Source organism: Dermacentor andersoni, chromosome 3 (genome assembly GCF_023375885.2).
Source record: "Dermacentor andersoni chromosome 3, qqDerAnde1_hic_scaffold, whole genome shotgun sequence".
NCBI classification, from domain to species: Eukaryota; Metazoa; Arthropoda; class Arachnida; order Ixodida; family Ixodidae; genus Dermacentor; species Dermacentor andersoni.
In genome coordinates this window covers 14,261,362-14,288,641 of record NC_092816.1, presented here as the reverse complement: position 1 = coordinate 14,288,641, position 27,280 = coordinate 14,261,362, and the positions used below count along the sequence as shown (strand labels likewise).

The 27,280-nt window shown below is 45.3% G+C and overlaps 1 protein-coding gene across 1 annotated transcript in view; it reads right to left on the bottom strand.

Moving 5' to 3' along the window:
* LOC126520883 (cytospin-A-like) overlaps window positions 1-27,280 on the bottom strand; it is a 134,815-nt gene that overhangs the window by 38,058 nt on the left and 69,477 nt on the right. The window contains exons 9-13 of the mRNA XM_072287072.1: window positions 27,023-27,227; window positions 20,448-20,664; window positions 16,418-16,575; window positions 10,673-10,910; window positions 7,780-7,898 (exon numbers count right to left, since the gene is read on the bottom strand). Coding sequence (XP_072143173.1) covers window positions 7,780-7,898; window positions 10,673-10,910; window positions 16,418-16,575; window positions 20,448-20,664; window positions 27,023-27,227 — 937 coding nt within the window. The remainder of the gene's footprint in view (window positions 1-7,779; window positions 7,899-10,672; window positions 10,911-16,417; window positions 16,576-20,447; window positions 20,665-27,022; window positions 27,228-27,280) is intronic.

Genomic DNA, 27,280 nt, shown 5'->3' with positions numbered 1-27,280 from the left:
TATCTCAATATGGCACTATGAGCAAGAACTTCTCCTTCTGAAAAGTGCATGCGTCGATCTGTTGTTATGCAGTGGAAGGCCTGTAGTCTGCGTGGGCACCTTTCAGATTTTCGACAATGCATATTCAAGTATCAGTTCCCTTTTGTTGTTGTTTGCGATTCCAACATTCCATCTCCCTTCCAACTATCAGGATATTTACAACTTTGGCCAAGGAAAGACATTTCCAGAAGCAAAGTTCTGTTGTGCATACATTGTGACATGGTATACGCCCAACATATGGTCACGGAACATGCTTCTAGTGAATACATCTGTGTGACGGTAAGACATAAGCAGCGCATAATTTCGATCACTGGAGGCTACATACCGCCGAAAGAGAGATTTTATCGCCTGCACCTGAGTTTTGTCGTCCAAATGTGCCCTGGACCACATATAACCATCGGAGACTTTAACGTCCACCACCCATTATGGGGCTATTTTACTATGAATAGATGGGGTGAAGAACTGGCAAACTACACACATAACGAAGGTTTGGCAACCATTAATGATGGTTGCCCTACATTTCTCCGAGGTGTGAAAAATAGCAGCTCCTTAGACCTTGCATTCATGTCCAGAAGCCTTCTACCTTCAACAACCTGCTGTACAGATCTGGAGACACATGGTAGCGACCACATGCCTACATATGTACAACTGCAATGATTCCTTCCAGCTCCTCCACCTTGTATTCGTTATACTAACTGGAAAGATTATCAGGCATTGGTGGACAACGCTCGCTCAGACCAATCTTCACTGCCTGATCTAGAATGTATTATTACCACAGCTCCTCATGAGACCACAAAATTCATACACATATCGGTACCTAGAAGCTCCATCGACATCGAATATGAAAAACTATGAGCTGTGCGTCACCGCACCAAGAGGAAATACGAGAGAATGGAATCTACCTCAGACCATACTATCTGTCGCCGAGCTCAACGACATGTCTGTCGGTACCTTGACACACTGGACACCAAGCGCTGGAAAGGATTTTGTACTTCCCTTGATCCTCGCAAACCACTCTGTAAAATATGGCAGGTAATGCACAGCTTACATTTCCCCCTCAAGAAAAGTACCCATTTCGGACTCTGCCAGTGGTACAATGTAGAAGCCAGGTGGAGGTTGCAGAAGACTACCGCAAAATGATTGTGGCTTTAGCTCCTGGTCCATATTCAACAACCTACCGACAAGCCCCACCATCCACATACAACCGTCTTGACATCATATCCACAATTCAAGAACTAGGCGCTACACTGGCTTTATCTCGAAGATCATCAGCGACTGGACCAGATGGCATAACATATGCTGCTCTGCGTTCTCTGGGGAAAGGCGCACGGCATTGTTCTCTCCCTCTTCAATGCATCGTGGAGCTTAGGCACTGTGCCAGAGAAATGTAAAACCAGTTGTATTGTAGTGCATCTGAAGCCTGGCAAGACACCTCATGCGATACCTTCCTACAGACCTACTGCCATGGCAAGCCACGTGGGCAAGATCATGGAGAGAATGGCGCTGACGAGGCTACAGTGGTTTCTTGAAAAGTACAACCTTTACCCACACATGATCATGTGTTTTCGCAAAGGAAGATCCTTCATTGACAGCGTGATTGACTTGGTATCAACTGTCAAACAGGATAAGAAGTGTCGACACTTCTCAGGAGCAATCTTTTTGGACGTCAAAGGTGCATATGACAAAGTGTTGCATGACGGCATTCTTGACAAACTTGAGGCGCTAGGAATTAGAGGTAGGATGTTTCACTGGTTAATTAACTACCTTACAGGCCGGACCATAATTATGATGACGACAAATGGGGAGACCAGTCGTCATCCAATCAGCCATGGTATTCCTCAAGGAGGCGTACTCAGACCTACGCTGTTCAATATAACCTTTATTGGACTCGCCGATATAGTGCCAGAGACTACCACCGTGAGCCTATATGCGGACGATATCTGCTTACGGGCTTCTGATGTTTCGCGACCACAACTTCGTGCAAGACTGCAACGTGCAGTGTCGGTCACCTCAAAGTATTCACCACAGCGAAGTCTACATTTGGCACCTGCGAAGTGCGCGGCCCTTGCATTTACTCGCATGGCAATGCACCACAACCAATTTACGATTCACGGCACAGCCATAACGTACGTAACGCACCACAGATTTCTAGGAGTGATGATTGACAAACTTGTCCTGGTCTAAGCAAGTGTCGATGCTCAAGTCCAAATTAAGCAGCTTCATACACATGCTTAAATATATAGCAGGCATGAAGTGGGGCCCGTCAGAGAGATCACTGCTCCAGCCATATGAATCACTTTTAGTAGGCTACCTACAATAAAGTTTACCGATTATTACAAACATTCACCCCTCCTGCCTACATACACTGCAGAGCTTACAAGCTCAGGCACTGAGAACATGTCTTTGTCTGCCATGCTGCACTTCGACAAAGGGCATGACTGCGGAAGCATGTGTACCTGCTATAGACGCTCATCTCTCATGCAAACCTTTAAGGGTATATCTGTGACTATTGACCCGCCATGAACGTCACCCTCTATGGACCATTCACATTCTACAGCACTTTTTCGGAATCTTTTGTCTCATGAGAGCGTCCTTCCCCCAGTCTTTACTATGGCAAAAGCAGCGTCAAGACCTGTGGTGAATCTATCCATTCCCAGAGTCAGGAAAAAATCACATATACCCTCATGTGGACTTAACTCTTTCAGAGTCGATATTTTCGCCATATGGGACTGCCCAGGGTTGGTTGTTTTTATTGCAGATTCCAATTCTTTGTTTGCATGCCCTACTGCACAACACCGGTTTATTGCGACGAAGCTGACTTTAAAAATCATGCGGCTAAGCTGACTTCTAGAAACTAGCTGCCATTGTGCAAACCTATTAGACCCTTAACCAATTTTCTTGTTAAGATATTGGGTGAGCGTTAAATTTGTTTACGAGCTTTAACGTCATTTCTACATTAGTTTTCTACTTTAGATACATAGAAAGTGGGCACCTATTTGATTCAGGGGCATGCTAGAATCGGCAAATACTGGATGAATCAGTGGTATATAGTGGTGTTTTTCTTAGATCTTGTTTAATTCTACCTGCTGGATAATTAGGTTAATTTTATTGGTTTGTCAGGGTCAAATTAATGGAAGTCTACTGTATCTGCACTAGGCGATGATGCACATTGTGACGACGCACACCGCGTTAGGCGAATATAAAACACACTCACGGTTCTGACCGATTTTTCTGCATTGGTGGTGTAAAAACAAATTGATATTGCCGCTCAAACTCATTATCACGGTCTGCCCGATAGTTTAGACATTTGGCCGACCCTGGCCATGTACCTAAAAAATCAATCTGCAACCTTATTTAGTTTTCGCACATAAACTGAAGAGCCAAAGTGCAATGCATGTGTATGCATTCGGTGCGGACCTTTGCACTGTTGAGATGCGGCCAGAGCAACATGCTTTATCGCCTAGGCAACCCCTGTGCTCCTCCTCTGTTCCTTGTTCACTCACTCGGTTCCGGTCTCCCCCTCCTACTTCACGTCGCCCTCGTACATCTCCACTTGGCAGGCGCACCTTGTTAAAAAGTGTGCTTGCTGCCTCACTTGTCTGATTTTCTGCCAGCCGCACGCGTTAAAACCGGTATTTCGTCTCATGCGAGTGCACTACAAGTAGTATGCTTATACATTAGAGAGTTGTAGCGTGTTCCGTATTCAGGTAAATGCAAGCAGACTGGATTTTTCACCGTATGAGCGGAGGTGCAAACGTGAATGGACTGCACAATGCTGCAGCCACCCGGTGGTGCAGAGCTTAATCAGAAAAACACAGAGCTAACATTGCAGTAATGAAGTGTAATCTGCTTTGGTGCTGGTGTAAATTTTCGGCAGTGGCATAATTGTGTCGCTGCCCAAAAATCTACCCCAGAAGCAAAGTAAAATACACTTGGTTACTGCAATATTACCCGTGTTTGTGTGGTTGAGCTCTGCACCACCGGGTGGCTGCAGCATGCAGGCTGTTCCCATTTTCACCTCTACTCATTCACTAAAATGCACAGTCCACTTGTGTTTGCCATTGGTGTAATCGCCTATGCGGGTGCCTGCAGCCTTGTCAAGCTGTCGAAATTACTGCTGTTTCTACACGCCCCTTCACATCATTACACCGTACTGAAGCGAAAATAAACATGATTGTCGTCATTTACCTGAATACCAGACACACCAAAACTCTCTATTGAGTTCTATGGAAAGGTAAAGGGAGCCAGAAAAGGCCAAATTATAACTGGTCCTGCAATATAAGCAGTTACGTTAACCCTTTGAAGGTTTTTGCCGTACATATACGGCGGCGGTTTTCTGTCCCGCAAGGTCTTTGCCGTACAGGTACGGTTTCAACTCTCCGTTTGAAATTTCATGCCATAATGACGATGCATGCTCACTGGGAGGTGCTACCACCTCTTAGGACTTACAAGAAGTGTTTGAAATTTGCGCTACCTTCTTGGGAAGATAAACAGAACTGATTTCTAGCTTCAGCACGTCGCGCAGACTGCGGCAACACCCCTTTTGCGGTTTCGGTTCCGCCCCGGGATCGCAACGGAGGTGCCAGAAACATGATTTTTCTTTGTCGGCACGCTCTCGCAGGGGCGGCAGAAGTTGATTTCTATCTTGATTGGCGCTGCTCTTAGCTTGTTTATCACCACCGCTCACGAGGTATTCTCACTCTCTGCGGCAACGCGCTTACGCGAGAGGGTGCCTCAGACCTCTGCCCAAGGCAGCCGCACACAGAGAAGATGGCATGTGTGCGCCAACACAACTCGTCATTCCAAGATGAGAACAGATACGCAATTTAGGTGTGCAAACTGCGATAAGGCGCTGTGCGTAGAGCCGTGTTTCAAGGAGAACCACACTCTGAAATACTATTGAACATTTTGCAGTTCTGAGTGATGCAGACACCAAAATACTGTTCCTAATTTTTTTTTACTATTCATCGCCGACTTTATATATTTTGTACGTTTAAGATCCGCAATAAAGTAATTTGACCACCTGGGAAAGTTTTTTTCAAAATAATTTGACCCTCGAAGGGTTAAACGTGGTCTGAGCTGTGTTGGAGTTCTGCAAGTTGCATCCATTAATAGCATTTAGAGAAATTTGATATATGAATTTACAGCTTACATGAATTTGTTACAATGTTTGCAAAGGTGTTGCAAAATTCCTACTCGCAAACTAGTGGTATATTTCAAAGCTGTGTACAATACATATCTTTTCTCCACTTTATATGCATTATTAGGTGCCATTTACACAATTTTGATATGGTCTTTCATTGCCGAGTTGCAGTAGTAAACTCTATAATTTAATTTTTAAGACCTGGCCATTTCTAAATTATTTAAAGAAATTATATATCCAGTGCCACATGGGTTCCTCAAGCACAGCAACCCGACACTTAGTGTGATGCGTTACGAATGTGCACAGGCAGCAAGGGAACAATTCTCAACATTCACACACACCGGTGCACTACACATCTCGGAGGCCACGCACAGGCTTCTTAGCAATGCCGCTAGATGGAGCGAGAGGAGACTAGCTGCAGTAAGCTCTTCATACATAACATGTTACTCTGTGTTCACACAAACTGGTGCACCACACATTTTGGAGGCCACACACAAACTTCACAATTTGACCCCTAGATGGTGCTGCATGTCCAGAGGCAAGTGCACAAGAGGTGCCTGGCAGCAGTACATGTTTCACATGACAGGTAGCGGTGCCAATACAGCGTCTCTACATTGCTTCAATGCTAATCATATCAACATCAACATGCATCAAGAGATTAGTTCTGCATGTGTACAATTAAGCTCCGAGGTGTTTTATGTTGTACATTCAGGGCTTCCTTCTTTTATGGGATTCTATGTCCACTAAGTGGCTTGGTATAATATAGCAGGATGGAGCGCCGCTAAAATATGTGGAAATGTTATAGTTCAGGCAGCATGGTGTTGCATGGATTTCTAATTTTTTTTTTTACATGACACACTGAGTATTTCCATTGGAGCCAGCGTTCTGAGTCGGAAAGTACAGCCCTGGCTTAGCGATACTTAAAACAAATGGGCATGATAGGTTGTGAAAATTGACACTGTCCTGTTAGCTGTTGAAGTAATCTTGCAACCTAACCAGTCTCTTCAAATGCTACAATGAAACGGGATAATGACTGCTGCAGTTGATGCAGACTATGATAGAATGCTGTCCGCACACACCTGCATGGAGCTCCGGTAGTGTTTTGTGTATACCCGAGAATGCATTGCTTGAAGTACTAATAACTGGGACAGCTAATTTTATGCTAATTTCTGGTATGAACAGTCACCGCACAATATTATTTCAGGTAGGTAAGGTTGCTTGCACCTAACTTTCACAGAACTGCCTCTCCAGGCAGCAATGAATGATGTGCAGCAAATTTGCCAATGTACATAAGTGTGTTGGGCCCATCCAGCAAACTAAATTACCGTATTTACTCGCATAATGATCGCACTCGCGTAATGATCGCACCCCTAAATTTTGTCGTCAAAACTCGATTTTTTTTTATTTCCCGTGTAATGATCGCACCCCGAACTTGCCGCAGCGATATGTCGTGTGCCAAGTCTAGCTAATAATGATCGCGCTTACCATCTGTCGAATGCTACGCGAACGACTCAAGAGAAGCCAAACGGTGTGCACGCACCAAACATCCTTAAGTAGATGCCTCATTTCATTACTTTCATCACTTTCTGCACTTCCATGACAAAAAGAGGTACAACCAAACTTGCATTTATTATGGGTAGGCTTTATAATGGTTGTGGTTAACAAAAACACAAAAGGCGCCTTTCGATTCTTTTCATCCGCACTCGTGAGCACGGAATAAATCGCGCGCTAAAATTATAGTAGCCACGTTTACACTGATACGTTAAAAGTGTACCCTATTCATACGCCGACGCTTGTAACACAGCTAAGATATTCGCCCACCCTTAGCGGAAACGTGCCATGTTAGGATAGTAGTGAAGACAGATGCCGCAGTTTCCGCAGCACGCCGGCCATGCGTTTCTATGTCACTGGCAGCTAAGCGCTCCCATCTGTTTCTGTCCCCTCAAAGTGGACATGGCTACATTATTGCCGCAAACTTGCCGATATTAACAATATTATTCATCACTGATACAGAAGAAACTGTTTCAATGCACGTAATGCACTCACGAGAAGAAAAAAAAAATCGTGTTCGGCGCGTTCGGCTTGCTCCGCCGGCCGCCATTTTTGTTTTGGTGTCCCGCACCTGCATCCCGCAGCAAACGCAGAACGAAAAAAACTTTTTTTTTTTTCGCGGAAAATTTAACCCGCGTAATGATCGCACCCCTAAATTTGCGTCAATTTTTCTGAAAAAAAAAGTGCGATCATTATGCGAGTATATACGGTATTAGGTTTAATGTCCTGAATCTGCACTTGGAGGCTTTAAGTGTGCACTTAGATCTATATAAGTACACGAGTATTTTGCATTTCACCCCCATTCAAATTTAGCCACCATGGCCAGGTATCGAACCCATGGCCTCGTGCTCGGCAGCTGAACGCCATAGCCACTGATCCACTGCTGCGGACCCAGCCAGCTAGTACCAATGTGATTATAACCTACAAAGCATGCCACAAACATAGTAAACATTGTGGTACGGTGAGTGCTTTGTGCACTCTCAAGGTTACAGCAAGGAGTGAATTTGTAAAAACATTCCCGGTCACATAACGTAGCAATTCCTCACCTTAGCCAAGATGTCGCCAGCATTTCCCAGAAGCAGTGCATTTGCTGCTGCAACTGCTGACCTCGAATCAGAGGCCAGACTGTTGAGACTGCTGGTGGAGGAACTCCTGCTACTTGGACCTACAATGTGCCGGAGGAAACGAGCACAACAGAAGGGCATTAGGGATCAAACTACTACTTTGCACATCAGCTAAGGTAAGGTTGTGAGAGGAATATCACAATATATCATCCAGTGATAGACACAGCTTTAGTAAGGCCTCACAACAGCATCATATTGTTACGTGTAGAAAGACACAGACGAAAGAGGCTATTTACAGGCTATTTACACTGGAACCAGACAGCCAGGCCGACACTTGCCTGCGCCAAGGCACAGACCAACTTCATCGTCGTTCTCGTGGCGGCTCGTCTCTTGAGTATCTCCCGATAATATCGTAATAATATCATTCCACTTGTTCAGTTCACCAATCCTTTTTGTGTTGGCTATGCCATACGCTCTCGAAGCCCCTCCAGCAATGGGCTCGCATGTTGGAACTCACATTGAGCATGACAGTACATGATTACAACTAGTGCCACTCAGACTGTACAGCTTTGACAATAAAACAGATGAGAAGAGCGCTGACTTCCAACTGTTTTTTTTTTTGCACGCATGTAGTGCCTGTATGTGCTGTCTCTACCACTTAACCTGAAAACACCTCAGGAAGCTTTTAGCCTCTCCTGTGGAGGGTGCTGGAGATTGTTGGTTGGTGTACTTGAATGTGCTAGCTAATATATTCCTTCCAAAGCCTCCACTGCTTGTCCCTTTAAAAGCCTACATTTCTTAACGGCGGACACGGCTCTTTGCAACGAAAAAATTGCGAAAAAATTGATTTCTTGAAAATGAAATTTTTGATATCTACAGCTAATATTCCTTTAATTCACCAAGTTTTGAATCTCACGGAAGAGTATTTCATATGAAATATCAATTCATAACATCACTGTGAGCGCTTAATTCCGCGAATAAACAGCCCTTTTTTTTATCGCGGCGTGTAGCTCTTTCTATATGTGCGCGATTGCAGCCATCTTAATCTCGTTGAAAAAAGGAGCCTTCCTTCTTTAATTTCCCGCCAAAAGTGACTCCGTCGCCATGCCAGTGACATTGAAATCCGGGGAGAAAAAAAGTCGGAACGCGCGATTTAATTCGTTGACTGGCGCACGTGACCAAAAACATGTGCTGTGGTTGGCTGTGCAAGGTTCCCGTCATCTACTCCACTCCGCAGGCGACGCGATGGCACGTCTCATTGTTCTGAGTCGTAGGTTTGTGACAAGTGCCCAACTAAGTTCGATCCACTGGGGAAGTTCACCACGAGGCACAAGTTCAGCAAAAAGAAGAAGCGATCAGCTTATAACTTTCTGAAGCGCTCCATTCCTTAAGAAAGCATCGAGAATAGTTCACCGCCAACTGCAAATGATGCCGAAGCCATGGACGATGCCGAAGTATGCCTAGCCAGCTCACAAATGAGTGAAATCGTTATGGACAGCGGCCGCGTTCGGCGTGACACTGCAATGTTGCAGCGTGCGGATTTGTTGCAGAGGGAGATGAATGCTCAAAAAAACTTAAAGTTCTTGCATCGACGCCAGCAACAAAGCGGATGTTGGATTTGCTCACTCGTGCCGCAGCATTGCAGTCGCACCAATCGACACCGAGGCAGGCTTCACTATCATCAGTAGGACTCCGTGAACGCCCTGATGTCATTTGTCAAGTGGAAGGTGTGCAAGGTAGCGTCGCAGTAGGCAAAAGCGAACGGTAATATGGCCTCCCCATAAAGATTGTTATCACGTGCGCTGCTGCGCCGATATCGCATCGGCATGGAGCTCGATCCGCGTGAACGACAACTTTGCCGCGCGCGATGCAAGCCACCGGGAATCGGCGAACGACGCTAGACGATGTTTTTGCCACATTTGAGTGGCCATGGTCAGAGCGACTACATCCCTGGTGGCTTTTAGCCACTTTCACTGCAAAATATTGCAAAATGATTTCTGCACTTTTGATTAAAAGTGAATGTATTCCTTTTTCTCATTTTCTCAAAACACTGACTTGACTTCTTGCTGATTTGCGGCAGCGATAGCTCTGCCTTCAAGGCAGGTAGAGACATCATTTTTGTTGTGGCATGTAGCTGAGTGTGCAAAGTACACTCAGCCTGGAGTGTACAGGCCTGGAGTGTGGCCTGATCCCGGTGACCAGAACCGGTAACGCACTCCCTCACCAGAGTGGGATTGGCCACCCTGGTGCAGTACTTGGCCACAACCTCCGATGACCGGGGTTGTTGGAGAAGTATGGGAGAAGCCTTTGCCCTACAGTGGGCGTAACCAGGCTGATGATGATGATGTGCAAAGTACACAATGGTAGGAACAAATTTTGGAATTTATGCTTTAAATTTTTTTAATTTTCAATACTGCTTTAGATCAGACAGTAGGGTACCTACAATTGGAACAGTGAAGACTGAATTGCTATTAAATTACTAATATTTAATTTATCAAAACAGTATTCCTACCATTCTGTTCCATATGTTTTCTAGTACCTAGGCATGTGCCAATATGAATTTTTGTAGAGCGGTTCTTTTTTCTACTGTTTCTGCAAATGATGAACAATGAATTTCATTTATCTTCAGAACTAAATGGCCTATTAGAAAGATAATTACATATTTGAAATCAGCACAAGAATCTTAGCAAGAATGGAAAGTTTCCTGAATATTGATGGAAAACATCATGAACACTATTTTAATAGTGGTGTCCCCCCTTAAAGTTAAGTTGCAACAGATCTGTCTTTAGTGTTTGTGTTAAGTCTCACAGTTGCTGTACACCGTAGCAAGCATATGTTTTAGAGGTGATTGTACCATGTTCAAGGGTCTGCTTACCTTTTGCTTGCTTCGTGGCATTCTCAATGGACTCAATCAAGCTGCGAACCGAGTGTTGGGCACTGTTGCTGCTGCTGCTGCCAGCGCGCAGGTCACTCCATTTAGACAGTGGCCGGCTGCTTCCGGTACTGCTACTACGAGGTGGTGTGCTCAGTGGTGCCCCCTCCTGGCTTCCACCACCATCGACGAGGCCATCCCCTGATGAAGAGTGGGCCTTGGGCGACAGCTCCTGCTTGCTCTGAGGATAGAAAGAGCCAACAGTTTAAAGAGTGACCACACCATTTATCCACCACATCCTGGACCCAGGCAACCATACAGGAATCCATGGATACAGGCAACCACACAAAGCCAACAATGAAGTCAGAGAAAGCATAGGAGGAATCAAATGGCTTTTTTTTTTTTTTCTTATACTGAACTGCATAATTATTCACAGATGAAAATAAGCAGTTCAATAAAGCAAATCATTGTCCATAACAAAATTCTACAGTTAAATAAAAATCTGCTGATATCCACAGTGCTTATCCCTGGTTTTACTGTCTCATGACCGATCATGTCTATGATCGATTCTACAGTTCAAGGAAAGAGGTTCACATCCCCTATGCCTTCCTTGACTTTTTTATTTGTTACTAGAAATTGAAGCCCTCGGTTTCTCTGATTCTTCTTGCTCATGAACACAGGCATCAATGTTTCACACACAAGTGCAACATGCAAACATGCAGCAGATATCAGTTGCTGGCAAGATAATTGTATCAAGCATTAATAAACTAAATATGTGTAGTCTTCGACATAGCACATTTTCAATTATTTTTTGTTTTTACTCCCCTCTGACCTTAGTATATTTGCAGATGCAGTGGTCGCCACAGAGACAACAGTAGACCGATTTCACTGCATGCAGAGGCATGAACAGCGACCCTGACAGTGCCATGATGAAAGTACTCCTCTGCCCTTTCCCGCCGTACTTGGATTCAAGGCAACACTGAGGAGAATGCTGAGAAAAATGTCAATGTTGTGTTCCTCAGTGAATTACAGAGGCAGCTTGCATCTCCTCAACCTCAAACCAATTGCGGAATATTTTTATTCTCACCTCGCTGCCTTCTGACCCGGCGCGCTAAACAACTTTGTCATGGTATAAACACAGCGCACTTCTTAACACAGTTGCACTTCAGCCCACTAAGGACTACACTATTACCGGCATGCTATGCAGCAGCGGTGGCATTATGTCAATTTTTTATCAAAACGGCAAGAAATTAAAAAAGCTTCATTATCAAAAATATCCTGTTCACAATACTTCAGTCTGAAAACAAAAAACAGAGCTCATAATTCTTTCATATGACCTTCGTTAAAGTGATTAAATTGATGAGAAATTAGGTCACACCAATGAGTAAGGTTGGTCTTATTAGATTTCTTCAATCGGGCAGAAGCTATTGATACCCCTTTAAGTGAAACCAGAAGAATTGATTTTCCGCAAATCTTTCCTGAAAGTAAGACAAAGGAAACTTGCATATAAGTAAACGAAAATGGACCTCACATTTGAAATAGGCACAATGTTCTCCATACCTGTAATCACCCTGAAGAGAGGGTTAACAGTATTTCTAAATAAATAAATATAATTACATAAAAGAAACATCGTTATAACAAAGTTGAAGAAAGAGTCAGAATTTCTTGATTACTCTTATACTTTTTATGCCTTTTTGTGTTTATTATGCTTTTTCTCACCCCCCCCCCCCCCCCCCAGCTATATACATCATTCAATTTTTACTGTAGTGCATCGTACTAAAGGCATCAAGTTATTTGTGGTCATGTATTCAACAAATTAATTTTAAAAAATCATATCCATTATTTCGTTAAATCCTATTCTGTTATACAGTTGAACCCACTTACAGCTATCGCAGATCTAACCATCTACCAGTTATAACGACCATATTTCAGCGCATTTACAATTTTCCGACCCTACCTATTGAAATTGTTTCCAGATACAGTCACACTTGTTACAATGGACCCATGTACAACAGACTTTCGGATATAATGAACCATATTTCAGCCTTAGCTTGTTCAACCTATTTTATTAATGCAATGAAGTTCGCTTTGAGCGGACCACACTACAATTAATTATTGGCTACAGCGGATGAAATTAGCGGCAATTTTTGTCAATATCGGGCGTATAAAACAGACTTTTGCCGTGTCGATATGGGCTGGCAACTGACTTGCAAGGGTCAGCCGATGATCACAGCTCAATATCTTGCGCATGAGGAAGGATGGAAGGAAGGAAAGCGGGGCGGAAGTGTACCCTCTTTTGCGTGCAAGACGCAAGGTTAATCCTTGAAAGGTTTTTGCCGTATATGTACGGCGACAGTTTTCTGTCCCACAAGGTCTTTGCCGTACGGGCACAGTTTCAACCCTCCGTTTGTAATTTCATGCCATAATGACAATGCGTACTCACTGCGAGGTGCTGCCATCTCTTAGGACTTATAAGAAGCGTTTGAAATTTGTGCTACCTTCTTGCAGAGATAAAAAGAACTGATTTCTAGTTTCAGCGGCAACACCCCTTTCGCAGTTTCAGTTCTGCCGCGTGATCGCAACGGAGGCGCGCAAAACGTGATTTTTCTGTTTGTCGGCACTCTCTTGCAGGGGCGGCGGAGTTTGATTTCTAGCTTGATTGGCGCTGCTCTTAGCTTATCACTGCCGCTCGGGAGATATTCTCGCTCTGAGCGACAACGCGCATTTGCGGTTTCGTTTCCGCCGCGTGATTGCAACAGAGGCGCGCGAAACGCGATTTTTCTCTTTGTCGGCACTCTCTTGCACGGGCGGCGGAAGTTGATTTCTATCTTGATTGGCAGTGCTCTTAGCTTGTTTATCACCGCCGTTCACGAGGTATTCTCGCTCTCTGCGCAACGCGCTTACGCGAGAGGGTGCCTCAGATCTCTGCACAAGGCAGCCGCACGCCGAGAAGATGTCGTGTGTGCCAACACAACTCGTCGTTCCAAGAGGAGAACAGACACGTGTTTTAGGTGTGCAGACCGCAATAAGGCGCTGTGCGTAGACCCGTGTTTCAAGGAGTACCACACTCTGCAATACTATTGAACATTTTGCAGTTCTGAGTAGTGCCAACACCAAAACACTGTTCCTAACTTTTTTTTACTATTTATCCCTGACTTTATACACTTTGTACATTCAAGATCCGAAATAAAGTAATTTGACCACCTGGGAAAGTTTTTTTCAAAACAATTCGACCCTCAAAGGGTTAACGGAACGGCTGCGTGGGTACCATATATTTAAAGTGATTTGCAACGTGGACAAAGTGCGCGCCTGCACGGGCCTCATCTTCAAAGCGATCTGCGATGTGGACAAAGTGTGCCCAGTGCCGATAGCTTCATATGTGCTGTGCTTTCAACGTTTATTTCACCTTGAAGCGAGAGATAGCACGAAGGTCAATTCACTCGCTGCTGCTGCTGCGCTTATCTTGCTTAATTTGCTATTGCAATCAATGCTTCGCCTTTCAGGCGAAACTGCAACTTTTTTGTTTTTTACTTTGGATGTTCGTCACTCACTCTTTGCAATAAAGCTGCTAGACATCGCGATGAAAGTTTCGGAAGTGAGGCACCTCGGATATTCTGAAAATCAGATAAAACCGACATTTTCTGTCGGATTATCAGGGTTCGTTGTAACGAGAGTCGACTGTATAACGAACATTTTTTAAATCGCCGTAATGTTACGACGAACACTTCAAGCCTGGTTAAGGCAAAGAGAGGGCATGCGAAGTACCCAAGTACGGAATTGTGTGACCGAACTGGGTACATGGCAGTGCGCAACCCACTCCAGTCCAATCGTGACAATGACAGCCTTCGAGATGAGCAAGCGACCACCACATACAGATTTCGGAAGCCATGAAGAAGGTCATTCGCTATCAAGGCACGCCTTCAGGAGTTGTACAACCTAAACAGCATGGTGCAAGGCTTGCACTGTCATGTGTGCTAGTGTGATATCGGATGCCATGACTACAGTGACCATGACAGCAGCACTCCTGGCGTGCAATTTTTCGTGCAGCACTACGTTCATTACGCCTTTTTCAATTATTTGGAACGACCATCTATGTCCTTCTGCCATGAGAACAACGGCCGCTGAAGCTTTTCAGTCGTTGGTATTCCAACGGCCTGAGTTGGTGAGAGCACTGCCGCCATGCAATGTTGCAAAGGACTGGCGGTTACTATGCCATTATCAGGAGCTTACACTTCAGCGGCGCTTCATTCACACATTGCAGATAGCTAATAATGGTCAGTGGTGACGTTCTACCTTTCGAACATCACACTTTATTCACCCAAAGCGACATGGATAGCGTAATTTTACAGCTCTTGTATGGCTGACGCACAGTCGTAGTGCCAAGACCATGGTATTTGAGACTGCGGCGTAGCGTTATCATAATGACCACAAACAGGCGATTCCACCAAGTTGCCACTTTCAAGCGAAAAATTGTGCCAGCCACATAGGCATCGTCAAACTTTTAAGCCAAGCGGGACTTCGGCGTCAATGAGAAAAATGTGCATCGTTGGAGGGAGCAACGGGAGGCGCTTTTTTCGCACGTCGGCCACGAGAAGACAGTGATAAGGAACACAGCAACATATAATGAGCATGCCATGTTCATACATAATAAATGCTGTTTTCATTTTAGTGAACACTGTCCTTGCGCTTTAGTGTTCAAACTACATGCGAGGGTTTTTTCTTCTTCTCCACCCCCCCTCGGGGCTAGGCTAGACTTGAGTAAATACGGTAACTGCCGATGCCAGCTTCAGTGCGGTTAATTTTCAGGGGTTTTTAAGGGTGAGTCCGTATATAAGGAACTATTCATATAATGACCACTCTTTGTGGAACTATCGAATTTGTTTTGAACGGGTTCAACTGTAATGACATTTGACTGTAGGATGGTCTTGGGAATATAACTAGAAGGACAAATATTTAAAAACATTTTTGTCTAGTACCTTAGTCAGACGTGCGAATTTAGTGACACTTTTAGTGAGTGCACTTCACTGTTAGTGTCATTCGCAGGCTGTCCCATGGCAAAGTTTAGTGACACTTGCTATGGAATGCGCTTGCCCAGCAAGCATGTTCGATGAACCCACTTCACTGCCCTGAAGTGTGTAGCCTCAACAGCAGCACTTCAAGAATAAATAAATGCTCACAACAGAGTCAGCACTAATTCTAAGACAACTTTTTCGTGATTTCAAATGTTATGAGGGCCTTTGCAACAGCACTGAAGCCAAAACAAGCTTGAAACGTTCATTTACCATGGATGCAACTAGTTTCACCCTGTGGATTTTGGATATGTTCTTTGCTCGCATAGGCTCAAAATAAATAGACATGTTAATGGGATTACAGTATTTCTATTTTCGATTGCAATGGTTCTTGTAAAAAAAAGCATTCTTTAGGTAGTAAAGCAGTAACAGTTGCTAAAACTCAAAATGCCGAGAATCATATTAACCCCTGTGGCTTCATAAATTGTCACTGTGATCAGTCCCGAATGACACTTTGTCTTGCCATCCAGCCCCGTGCCAGTAAAGTGTCACTAGATTTGCTCGTCTGACTGGGGTTCTTAGACCCAACTCCCTCCTAACAAGATTTAAGTGACTGAGTATTCACTATATTTGAATCGGGAATTGGGAGTTGGGCTTAAGGTGAAGCTTCTACTTGGAGAGCAGGCTGGACCTCGAAATGTCAGTCAGCAGAAACTTCATTGCATCGAGAGGTGCACACCTTGAGCTTGGCCAACTGGGCCTCCAAAGCCTCGAGTTTCTCCTGCAGCTGCTGGTTGTCACACTGGAGACGCTCTACCTCCTGCTGGGCTTCTGTCTTGAAGTCGTTGGCCACTCGTACAGTGGTCAGCAGGTCAGCCTCAAAGCGCTTCCAGTCCTCTTTCTGCAAACCGAGACAAGAAGGAGGGCCTAACTATAATTGAAGTTCAATAACGCAGCGTTTTGGACATGTTGGTATGACATGATGACGCTTATAGACATGGTGCTGTGTGTACCACATCTTTCTGTGTCCTCGTCCTTTCGTGCACTATAAGCCTCATCCCAATTATAATGCAATATGCACCTCTCTCACCACTGTATGCCAATTAGGCCTCACAAGCTAGGCCATGAAATGACACCATTTTAAAATCTAATCATTTTTTTTTTCACGTAGCATACTGCTGCAAACATGGTAGCATCCTGCCTTGTTGAAAAGCTCCTTGTGAAATTTCAATGTGATTCATTGACAGTGTGACAGACATCATCTAAGTGAAATTTATACTACAGTAAAACCTCATTAAACCATACCCACTTAAACAGTAGTTTCATTCTAAAAGTAGCAAAGTCAAATCCCCGACTCAGCGGCCATTGAACATAATGTGTTTTATATCCGCATAAACGGTACCAGCTTATTGCGAACGTATCAGTTAGCACGTAGTGTTTCCACTTTTCATCGTGCAAACATGGCGGTGCATCGTCTCCATCGGGCGACCTGGCAGAACAACATGCCTCAGAGATCGGAACAATGGCCTCCAAGCGCCCTGTGCGTTCGCGCGTGCCACATCAACATCAACATCATTTCAGCGCGGTGCCTGATAGCGTTGTCACATCGTGCAAACGACTTGTGTCATGCCGAAGCTCGGATAAAAAAGACGCCGGACGCTCAGCATAGAAGAAAAATTAGACATTGTTCATGCTATCGAACGTGAGACAAAGAAGTCGGCGCTGGCACGCGACAGGGATCTGCTGTTGACAACGTTGTGTGGCATTTGGAATGCGAAGTTGCTCGGCAGCGCTGCTGCGACTGCGAAGAGATGTCGGCTACGAGGTTCGACTTTTCGCCATCGTAGCCTCTGTTGTTGCCGAAGTGTCGGCTAGCAACAGTGGCGAGGACGGCACGGAAAGCGACAGCACGGGCAATTCAGGCCCGACAGTGGCAGAAGCTGTGCGTTACATCAACCTCATGAATGCAATTGTCGCGATGGGAACAGCAGCCCGCAATGAAAAATGCGCCCCACAACTTCTACAGCGCTGCCGCGCGCGTGCACGAAGAATACGTAACGCCAACGAGGAATCTGCCATGTGAGCGTTTGCCAAGAAGAGGGGGGCTGGCTGTAAAGCTGCCTCACAGCTTCAGTAAGTTTCACGCCGCTGTCGTCGCTGCTAGGCCACCGCGGCATCAAACGAAAATAACACTTTTGTCGCGTGAAGTGAATAAATACTGCATGTTTTTTTCCCCTTTCATCACACTCTCTCCGAGTTCCGTTTATGACAGGTAAGTGGTCGATCTCATGCTATTTTGGTTAAACAGTACTACCGTTTAGTACGTACTTTTTCCGAGCTCCGGCCAACTACAGTTTAACGAGGTTTCACTGTATAGGCGCTGAGTTAGGCCCTATCACACTAGAATGAAATGCAGACAGGAAGAAATAAAGAACGGCACCTCTTTCACCTGATTACATTAAAGTGAGACTACGATCAAGTCGTAGTCAGGTGCTAAGTTCACTCTGGCCGCAAAATCAAGCCTTTGCCAATTATCATTCAAATGTCATACACAATGGCAAATGCAGAAAGACAAGTTAGCTTTCGAGTTCACTTTTGCGAGTTCTTGTTCCATTCTAGCATGCCTGCACATGCACCTTGTCATATGTATTCACTAGGGGCGTGCAAATATTCGAAAAGTTCGAATACAGGGTGTCTCCCAGTTGACATTTCCAAATTCTCTGAGTTCTCCAGGTTTTCCCCGAGTGCCCTTGCAAAATTTTCTGAATAACATAGAACTCAGTACTATGTCAAGACGGGCTGACGCCATGTCACCCAATGCAGTCATTCTCTAGTAAGCATGTTAAAAAATATGCGACACTCACGCGGATGCCGATGCTGCTGGGGTTGCACCCGTTGAAACAGGTTCCCCAGCGCATGGCTGCTGTGGATGATGATGATAGGTGTAAGCCTCAGGGATTCGGTACTGAAACTTCAATGGAACTTCGTAATAACGAAGCATCTTGGTGATTCCAAGATCAAATTACGTATGTTATTCTGAAATATTCAGTAATCTGTCATTCGTACTGCAGAGAGCTTTTTACATTGAAAATATAGGCATTTTGGCGGGGATTTAAAGAAAGTTGTAAATCTGAAAAGTTCGTTAATGTGGTGTTTGTAGTAAAGAGATGTTACTGTAATATATTTTTAATATTATTATTTGATTAAAAAAGATGTTCGAAAGTGTTCGAATATTCCATTGGATACGAATATTCAAATTAAATCGGATATATTGCTGGCTGTGTGGGAGCAAACACAGTTGTTAGCATTTGTTTCTATCAAATCTAAGAATACTGGGGCGATTTCATGCTGAATTTTCTGACTATTTCATGCTGTCAGCGAAATTTCGCCTGTAAAGCACACTTAGCCACTAAACAACTAAATTTTGCGGGAAAGCCAGCCTCTAGTAGCAAGGGGCACAAGTTTGTGAAGAACGAGGGCGAACTTTTCTTGAGATAGCAATTATATGGACACTCCAGGCGCATTTTTGCCATCGCCATCGTTGTGATGTTCCGTATAATAGTCCAAGGGTGATAACACTGTCCCCACACACCGTATGCTGTATGTGCGAGTGAAAGCACGCGAAGGGAGCCAACGAACCAGGCTCATCTGGCGCATGGGTGAGAGAAAGGCAGAGAGCAAACCCGCCTCTTACGTCGCATGAAAGGCAGTATAGAGAGGGGTGGGAAGGAGGAAGCGGTGTTAGGCTCCGGCAGCAACTGCATATTTCGCAACCAGGAGCAAGGGGAACTGACGATCGCGGCTCAATTTCGCATGCGAAACAGAGGAAGGTGGGGAGGCAGCACGGAAAGGGGCGGGGAGGGGCGGTTTCTACTTCACCAGAAATGTGTACTTTGCACGGCAGCGTCATGCTGCCGTATCTTGAAAACGATCTGCAGGCGGCTCATACCTTTGTGCAAGCTGTTTTTCTGCCACTGTTTACGTTGAAGCGATACACAGCATGAAGGTCACTTCAGCCGCTGCTGCTGCTGCTGCTGCTGCCACTGCTGCCACACTTGCTCATGCCAGCGTTTTGACAGCATGTGTATGCAGTCATAGAGTGTGATGGGTTCATGTTTGCCTGTGCACGCTGACACCGCACTTGTTAATTCAAGCGAATGTTTCCAAGTTTATACGGCCAATAAAACTGCTATTCTTACTTTGTACACCGACCTACTAATTTGCTACCGCCATCAATGCTTCGCCTTTCGGGTGAAGCTGTGACTTTCTTTCTACTTTCCTTCTTCTCTTTTTTTTTTCTTTTTTTGCTTATTGCTTGACTGCAAGTGCGATGAGCAATGACTGGCACAGGGTCAAATGCTTCCAAGTTTACAGCCATTTGATGCGGTATAATAAGGCACAGGCTGGTGAGGGCAGCTAGTGGGACTTACTAAATTTTCCTATTTCACGTGAGCCAAATACACAATGTTTGATATAACAGCTTAGTAGTCTAGTTTTTTAACACTGACAATGTAATTGCAATGTTCAAACATAACAAATTAACCCAACTTGCTAATAAATGCATGTGCATATCATAATTCGATATTAAAAGCTAAGTATTCGTATTCGATTCGTATTCAAAAACGTTTATATTTGCACACCCCTGGTATTCACCTTTCGAAAGCAGGAAACTAACTGAGAAATAGTTTCCCGCCATCTGCCAAAGGTGAAAAGTGGTATTCTTTGTACGATAGCAACTTGTTCCCATTATAAAAGGGTAGCGCAAAGACCTGCCTCAAGCAGGTGCTGTGAGTGCAGATCATCGAGGTCCCGACGTGCAGCTCCCAGCAGGGCCGAGTTGTCAGCCAGGCTGTTGCTCATCTCGGCGAGGGAGGCGCGTAGTTGCCGCTTCTCCTCTAGCAGTCGCTGACAACGGGCTTCTGCCTCCTCACTCAATTGTGCCTTCTCTGCTTCCAGTTGCTCCACACGTTGCTCCAGTGCAGAAACCTGAGTTCAGGACAAGAAACAAGGAAATGTTAAGGAGGAGATCCACTGTGGCCATAGGACCTTATGAACACACTGGGCGAATCACCTTGGAGCTCTGCGAATGTGTCACACAAGGGCAATGCTAGTGTGCAAACACACTAATGTGGCAAAGCGTGCAGTGCTGAGATGATAACAGTTGAAGGGGGCATGACATCAAATTTTCAATCATAATCTGTATTGCGTGAGATAATCTATGTGCATTCAAGAACACATTGACAATATTTTAGCGCATGTGAGCCGGCACGTAATACGCAATTGAATTTTTTATATTACACTCGAGCGGCTTCATATAGGCCGACAGCTTCATTTGTGCTGTGCTTTCAACGTTTATTTCACAGGCGAGAGATAGCACGAAGGTCAATTCACTCGCTGCTGCTGCTGCGCTTATTTGCTTAATTTGCTATCACAATCGATGCTTCCCCTTTCAGGCGAAACTGCAACTTGTTTGTTTTTTACTTTGGACATTCGTCACTCACTCTTTGCAATAATGTTGTTAGACATCGCAACAAAAGTTTCGAAAGTGAGGAGTCTGAGATATTAAGAACTTCGGATAAAACGGGACATTTTTTGTTGGATTATCAGGGTCCGCTGTAATGATAACCGACTGTATTTAGTCACAGGCATGGAGTAGGAATAACAGGAGCTGAAACTATTGGTAGGTGCCAGGGCAAGCGCAAGCCGTGATATTGTCACGCTGGGCGAGGAGAACACGCCCAGCTTCAGACGTGCTATCGCGAGTTGGCAAACGTTGGCGTGGCGCCCCTTACGGTGCCGCCAGAAGAAAGTACTTTTGTTGTCGCTCGCGCTGGGAGTGGAGCGCGCATGGCCAATGTCTCCGATGGCGCCCGGTGTCGTCTGCTTCTGGCCACTTGCGTTGGGTTGTCGGATGCCACCATAAAGGTTTTGCGTCAGCGCGGTTTGCCCTCAAGGAATAAAAGACCTGTAGGCCATTTTAGTGTAAATATTTCTTTCAAGATTTATATTTACGATCACATGCTTTTTATGCGGTAATAAGAGCACGAAACTAGTGCATTTGAAAGATCAAACAATCTGCAATTGTGGCCAAGCGCATATAGAATGCGCAGACAATCAGCAACCTTGCACGTATAGAAAACTGCACTTCATGCTTTTCAATTTTTTTTTTTTGCAATGAAAAATGAGAATTTGTTCTACTTTATTATCATGCGCCATAAAAAAGTGCCAATCACAGTATACGATAATTACCTATAGTGCGGGGAAACAAAATTTCATTATTTTTATGCAGCATGTTTGGGTTAACATTTGCAGACGGAATAGCAGAGTAGAGCAGAGTCTGCCACTCACTTCGAGCATTCAGAATAATCCCATCGTAGCTTCTGCAGTTCTGCCACTGCTCCTCTTCGATGTAAGTGTTCACTGTGTGTATGTTCACCGATTATTGAAAATGGAGCGTCAATACTTCGTCCCAAACTGTAACAGCAAATACAAGCCCTGTGTAGAAAACGCTAAAACTTTCAAAGCTCCAAATGACCTTGAATGCCTGCAAGAACGGGCCAGAGCTATAGAAAGCGAGGATATAGAACTGACAAGCGTAAATACTACGCTGATCTTGAAGGCGCAGTCATCCTTGGCCAGCCGAGAAAGTCAATGTTGCTCCTGCGGTACTAGTCGGTCCCTGTTTCATGACGATTTGGCCAGCTTAGCGAGAGCAAATTGTACAGGGAAACCTCGTTAAACCGTAGTTGGCCAAAGCTTGGAAAAAGTATGTACTAAACGGCAGTACTGCTTAACCAAAATAGCCTGAGGTCACCCACTTACCTGTCAAAAACGGAACTCAGAGAGAGTGCAATGAAAGGGGAAGAAACATGCAGTATTTATTCACTTCGCACGACAAAAGTGGTATTTTCTTTTGATGCCGCGGCGGCCTAGCAGCGATGACAGTGGCCTCAAACTTGCTGAAGCTGTGAGCCAGCTTTTCAGCCAGCCCCCTCTTCTTGAGAAACAGTCGCATGGCAGATTCCTCGTTGGCGTTACGTACTCTCCATACACGCGCGCGGCAGCGCTGTAGAAGTTGTGGGGCGCATTTTTCATTGGGGGTTGCTGTTCTCGTCGCGACCATTGCATTCATGAGGCTAACGTAACACGCAGCTTCTGCCACTGTTGGGCCTGAATCACCCGTGCTGTCGCTTTCCATGTCGTACTCGTCACTGTTGCTAGCTGACACTTCGACAACAACAGAGGTAATGATGGCGAAAAGTCGAACCTCGTAGCCAACATCTCCTCGCGGTCGCAGCAGCGCTGCCGAGCAACTTTGCATTCCAAATGCCACACAACGTTGTCAACAGCAGATCCCTGTCGCATGCCAGCGCCAACTTCTTCGTGTCATGTTCGATAGCATGAACGATGTCTAATTTTTCTTCTATGCTGAGCACCCGGTGTCTTTTTTATCTGAGCTTCGGCATGACGCGAGTCCTTGGTTGCATGACGCCACAACGCGGTCTGGCACGGCGCCGAAATGATGTTGATGTGGCTTCACGCGCAAACGCACAGGGCGCTTGGAGGCCGTTGTTCTGACCTCTGAGGCATGTTGTTCTGCCAGGTCGCCCTATGGAGACAACGCACCGCCATGTTTGCACGACGAAAAGTGGAAACACTACGTGCTAACCGATAGGTACGCAATAAGCCGGTACGGTTTATGCGGATACAAAACACATTATGTTCAATGGCTGCTGAGTCGGCGATTTGACTTAACTACTTTTAAAACGAAACTACTGTTTAAGTGGGTACGGTTTAACGAGGCTTTACTGTAATCGCTCCCATATCGTTTAGCAACAGGCATTGTGTTCAGCTAGTGTACTCAAGCTATAGCTACCTAAGAAATACATGTACAGTCAAATCTCGTTACTATCGTAATAATGAGATTTGACTGTACATGTATTTCTGTATTCCTGTACCCCACGTTAACGAATCTCTCAAATTTACTAATATTTTAAATATTCCCGCCAGATTGCCCATACTTCAATGTAAAAAATATTTCAGAACTATGAATTTCAATACAGCGCATATTTCGGAATAACACACATAGTTTATTTTCCTCTTTATAACCGAGGAACATCAGTATTACAAATCCGGCTGAAGGTAACAGTGTCGCAACTCTCGCGTGAAACAGAAACCGCAAGTGCAATAGCTATCATCATCAACATGTGACGGTACTATCATCATCACCACCTCGAGTGCCAACTGCTTCCCAAAAACTTCACCAAGAACTTCACGACAAAGGTTTGGCGATGTTCGCACGAGATCCAACAATGAATGCAGCTCGCGATGGCCCCAAAAAGAATCGAAAGCAGTTTTCGCTGTCGGACAAATTGGACGTATTGCAGAAAATCGACGAGTGCAGACAGCGTGGAGTTGCCCCATCGACCGTCGCGACCATTTTGAAAGACCGAGAAAAGATTGTCAAGCTTCCCCGGGAATCACAACTAGCTCCTATGAGGATACGGCCATGACTGGGAAACTTTCAAAATGTGGACCAAGCTGTTCTCATGTGGTTCAAAGATGCCAGACTGCAGAACGTTCCCGTGTCTGGCCCAATGCCCCAAGAAAAAGCCCGCGAATTTGCCGTTGCACTTAAAACAACTGTGTTCGACACCAGTGCGGGTTGGCTTTTTCGTTTCTGCCAAAGGAACGGAATAGCTTGGCGGGTACTCTCGGACGAGGAAAAGGCTGCTGACATATAAGGCGCAGATTCCTGGCGCAATGATCATTTTCTAGAGGTAGCTGAATCATACTCTCAAGACAATATTTTCAATGCGGATGATGAGACCGCATTTTTTTTATCAGCTCCTGCCAAACCGGACGATGCACTTCAAAGAGCAGCAGTGCAAAGGAGGGAAGAAGTCACATCTTTGCCTGACAGTCCTGCTCTGCTGCAATGCAACAAGCATGAAGAAAATTAAAACACTCATTATCGGCAAGTATGCGAAGCCTCGCTGTATGAAAAACGTCATGTCGTTACTGTACGACTACTGCGCCAACAAACGAGCCTGGATGACCAGAGAACTCTTTTCTGAGCGGCTCATCAAACTCGACGACCAAAGGGACGACCGAAGAATTCTGCTGGTTCTCGACAACTGTTCTACTCACATTGTGAAGGTTCGCTTGACACATGTTCACTTGGAAGTTTCTGCCATCATACAACACGTTCTTGCTGCAACCCCTGACCAGGGCATTACAAAGAGTGTGGAAGCAGAATTTCGTAAGCGTCTTGTGTAGCAGTTGATTATCAACCTCTGCCTAAAGCAGCCGACCTCAACAAATATTCGTCAGGCAGTGGAAATGCTCACAGGAACTTGGTGGAACCTGAAGGCGTCCACCATTAGCAACTGCAGATGAAAAGCAGGACTTGTCAAAGCGCCTGTGCGGCTTAAAAATGACCTGGAGGTGACCAACAACTCAGGAGACCTGTGGACCGTGGTTGCGAAACTGCTGCCCGCCGTCTCTTCCTTCAACGACTACGTGGAAAGCGACAGCGCAGCACTAACGGCGGGGGACCTGACAACCGAAGAGTTTGTTAACTGCGCTCGTGACGTCTCCAGTGACGATGACGACCCGAAAGAAGACGACTGTGGGTCATCGAACACAGATGATGAGATTGTGTCGAACATTGATGTTTTAGTGCACATGAAGAAAGTCCGCACTTTCATTGCTCGGTGCAATGACGTACCTGATGAGGTATCGCACAAAGTGGAAGATGTAGGTGCATTCCCAATCAGTCGTGCATGCTGCATGCACCCGAAGAAAATCCCCGATTTCTTCAAATAAAGCAGCTTTGAAATGAGTGAGACATTTTTATTCGAGAGTATGCTTGTCTGCAGACGCGTCTACTGCCAAAGTACGTCATTTTCATTCCTAGGTTTGTCCACTGGCTTATAACTGCAAGTTTTTCATAACAACGATCTTTCAAAATAGCGAGCGATTTTCATCGGTCCCGCGCGATTCATTATATCAAGATTTGACTGTATCTTGAATCTAATGCATCCTCTGCATCGCTTCGATAGCTTTGACAAACCGACGCATGACCATACGTCCAGTGTCTGCTATTCGGTAGGGGGCGCTGTCACAATGTCCGCCACCATGCTCCTGCACGACATTATGACGACGTGGGAAGGAGCTGAGTTGCACCTCCTAAATTATTTTTTCTCCGTGGTAAAAGGTTATTACTGAAATCATGCCTTTGACAAGTCGTCATTTATGCGCACAAAGCACAACAATGCTTCCAATAACATGAAAAAGTTCCCAATGTCATCACCAGGGGGACGATACACAGCAGTGAAGACACACCTGTGAGATGCTAGACTCAACCCTTCATTGTCTATTGTCAGCGCAGAGTAAATTGGGAGCATGCTGTGTGAAATTCGCTCAGATACAAGCTGTAATACACGCCCACCACACCTATCAGAACAATTCAAAAAGAAAGTTATAGTGCAGCTGCGTGGGATGAAATATGTCATAATGTGGCTGCAAGAAAATCCCACAGATAAATGAGGCAGTGAGCATGTTTCTCAACAAAGAACATCAGCAGCACAGGCGAAAGCAAGACAGGCAATGCAGAGAAGAAGGAAATGTGGAAATGAATGTGCAAGAAACAGAAAAGAAACAGGGCACTTGCCATAGTGGTAGTGCACTCTCATAAACAAACATTTTGGCAGAAACTATAAAAGATTGTCAGTCAGCGATAGCTTCCCAGTTATTCTGTTGTGTTTCTCACATGATGTAAAGCTTGCTTGGTGCCTGTGCTGCTCACGCAGGGGAGGACCACACACCAGCTTCGTCTTAGCTCCTTTATCTGAAGGTTCATTGGAAGTAGCGACTACAGACAAGATATGAAACCCGGCAGTGGCTTCACGGATGACATTTCTGAATGTTTATCATCAGAATGTTGAACTTGCTTTCCCCGTTGTGCACCCCTCTTTCTATGTCATCATCATCCCTTATCACACCTTTATACCCCCGTTCCCCCTTCGCCTGTGCAGAGTAGCAGGCTAAAGCATGCTAGCTCAGGCCAGACTCTTTGCCTTCTTTAAAATAAATTCTCTCCCTCTCTCATGTATTCCTTGGACCATGAAGTACCTCTGGCTGCTAAGCACATAAAATCGCTGCCTTGAGCTGACCAATCACATGCATTCCCCTCGCCTCCTCCTCCACACCTGTGCTTATTTCTCTGCCTCTTCCTTTCTCTCATTAAGTGCTACGTGTTAGATTGACTGCCAACCAAAAAAATTCGGGGAAGTAGCCGAGAGCTACCACTTTCAAATCATAGGTCAGTGAACAGGCCCACCTGAGCATGGGTGGCCTGTGTCTCCTCCTGCACCTCTGCCAGCAGCTGTGAGAGACGGGCAGCCTCCCGCTGAGCCACAGCCAGCTGCTCCTGCAAGGCTTCCTCCCGCTTCCGCTCCTCTTCCTCTTCCTGCTGCTGCCTGGCACGATGACTTAGCTGGCTGCTGTCCACCACACAACAGACAGGGGAGGCCTCTGCTGCACCACTGCCAGAGATGAAATTCACAAAGGGGCACTGTCAACAAAGCTGTGGCATCAA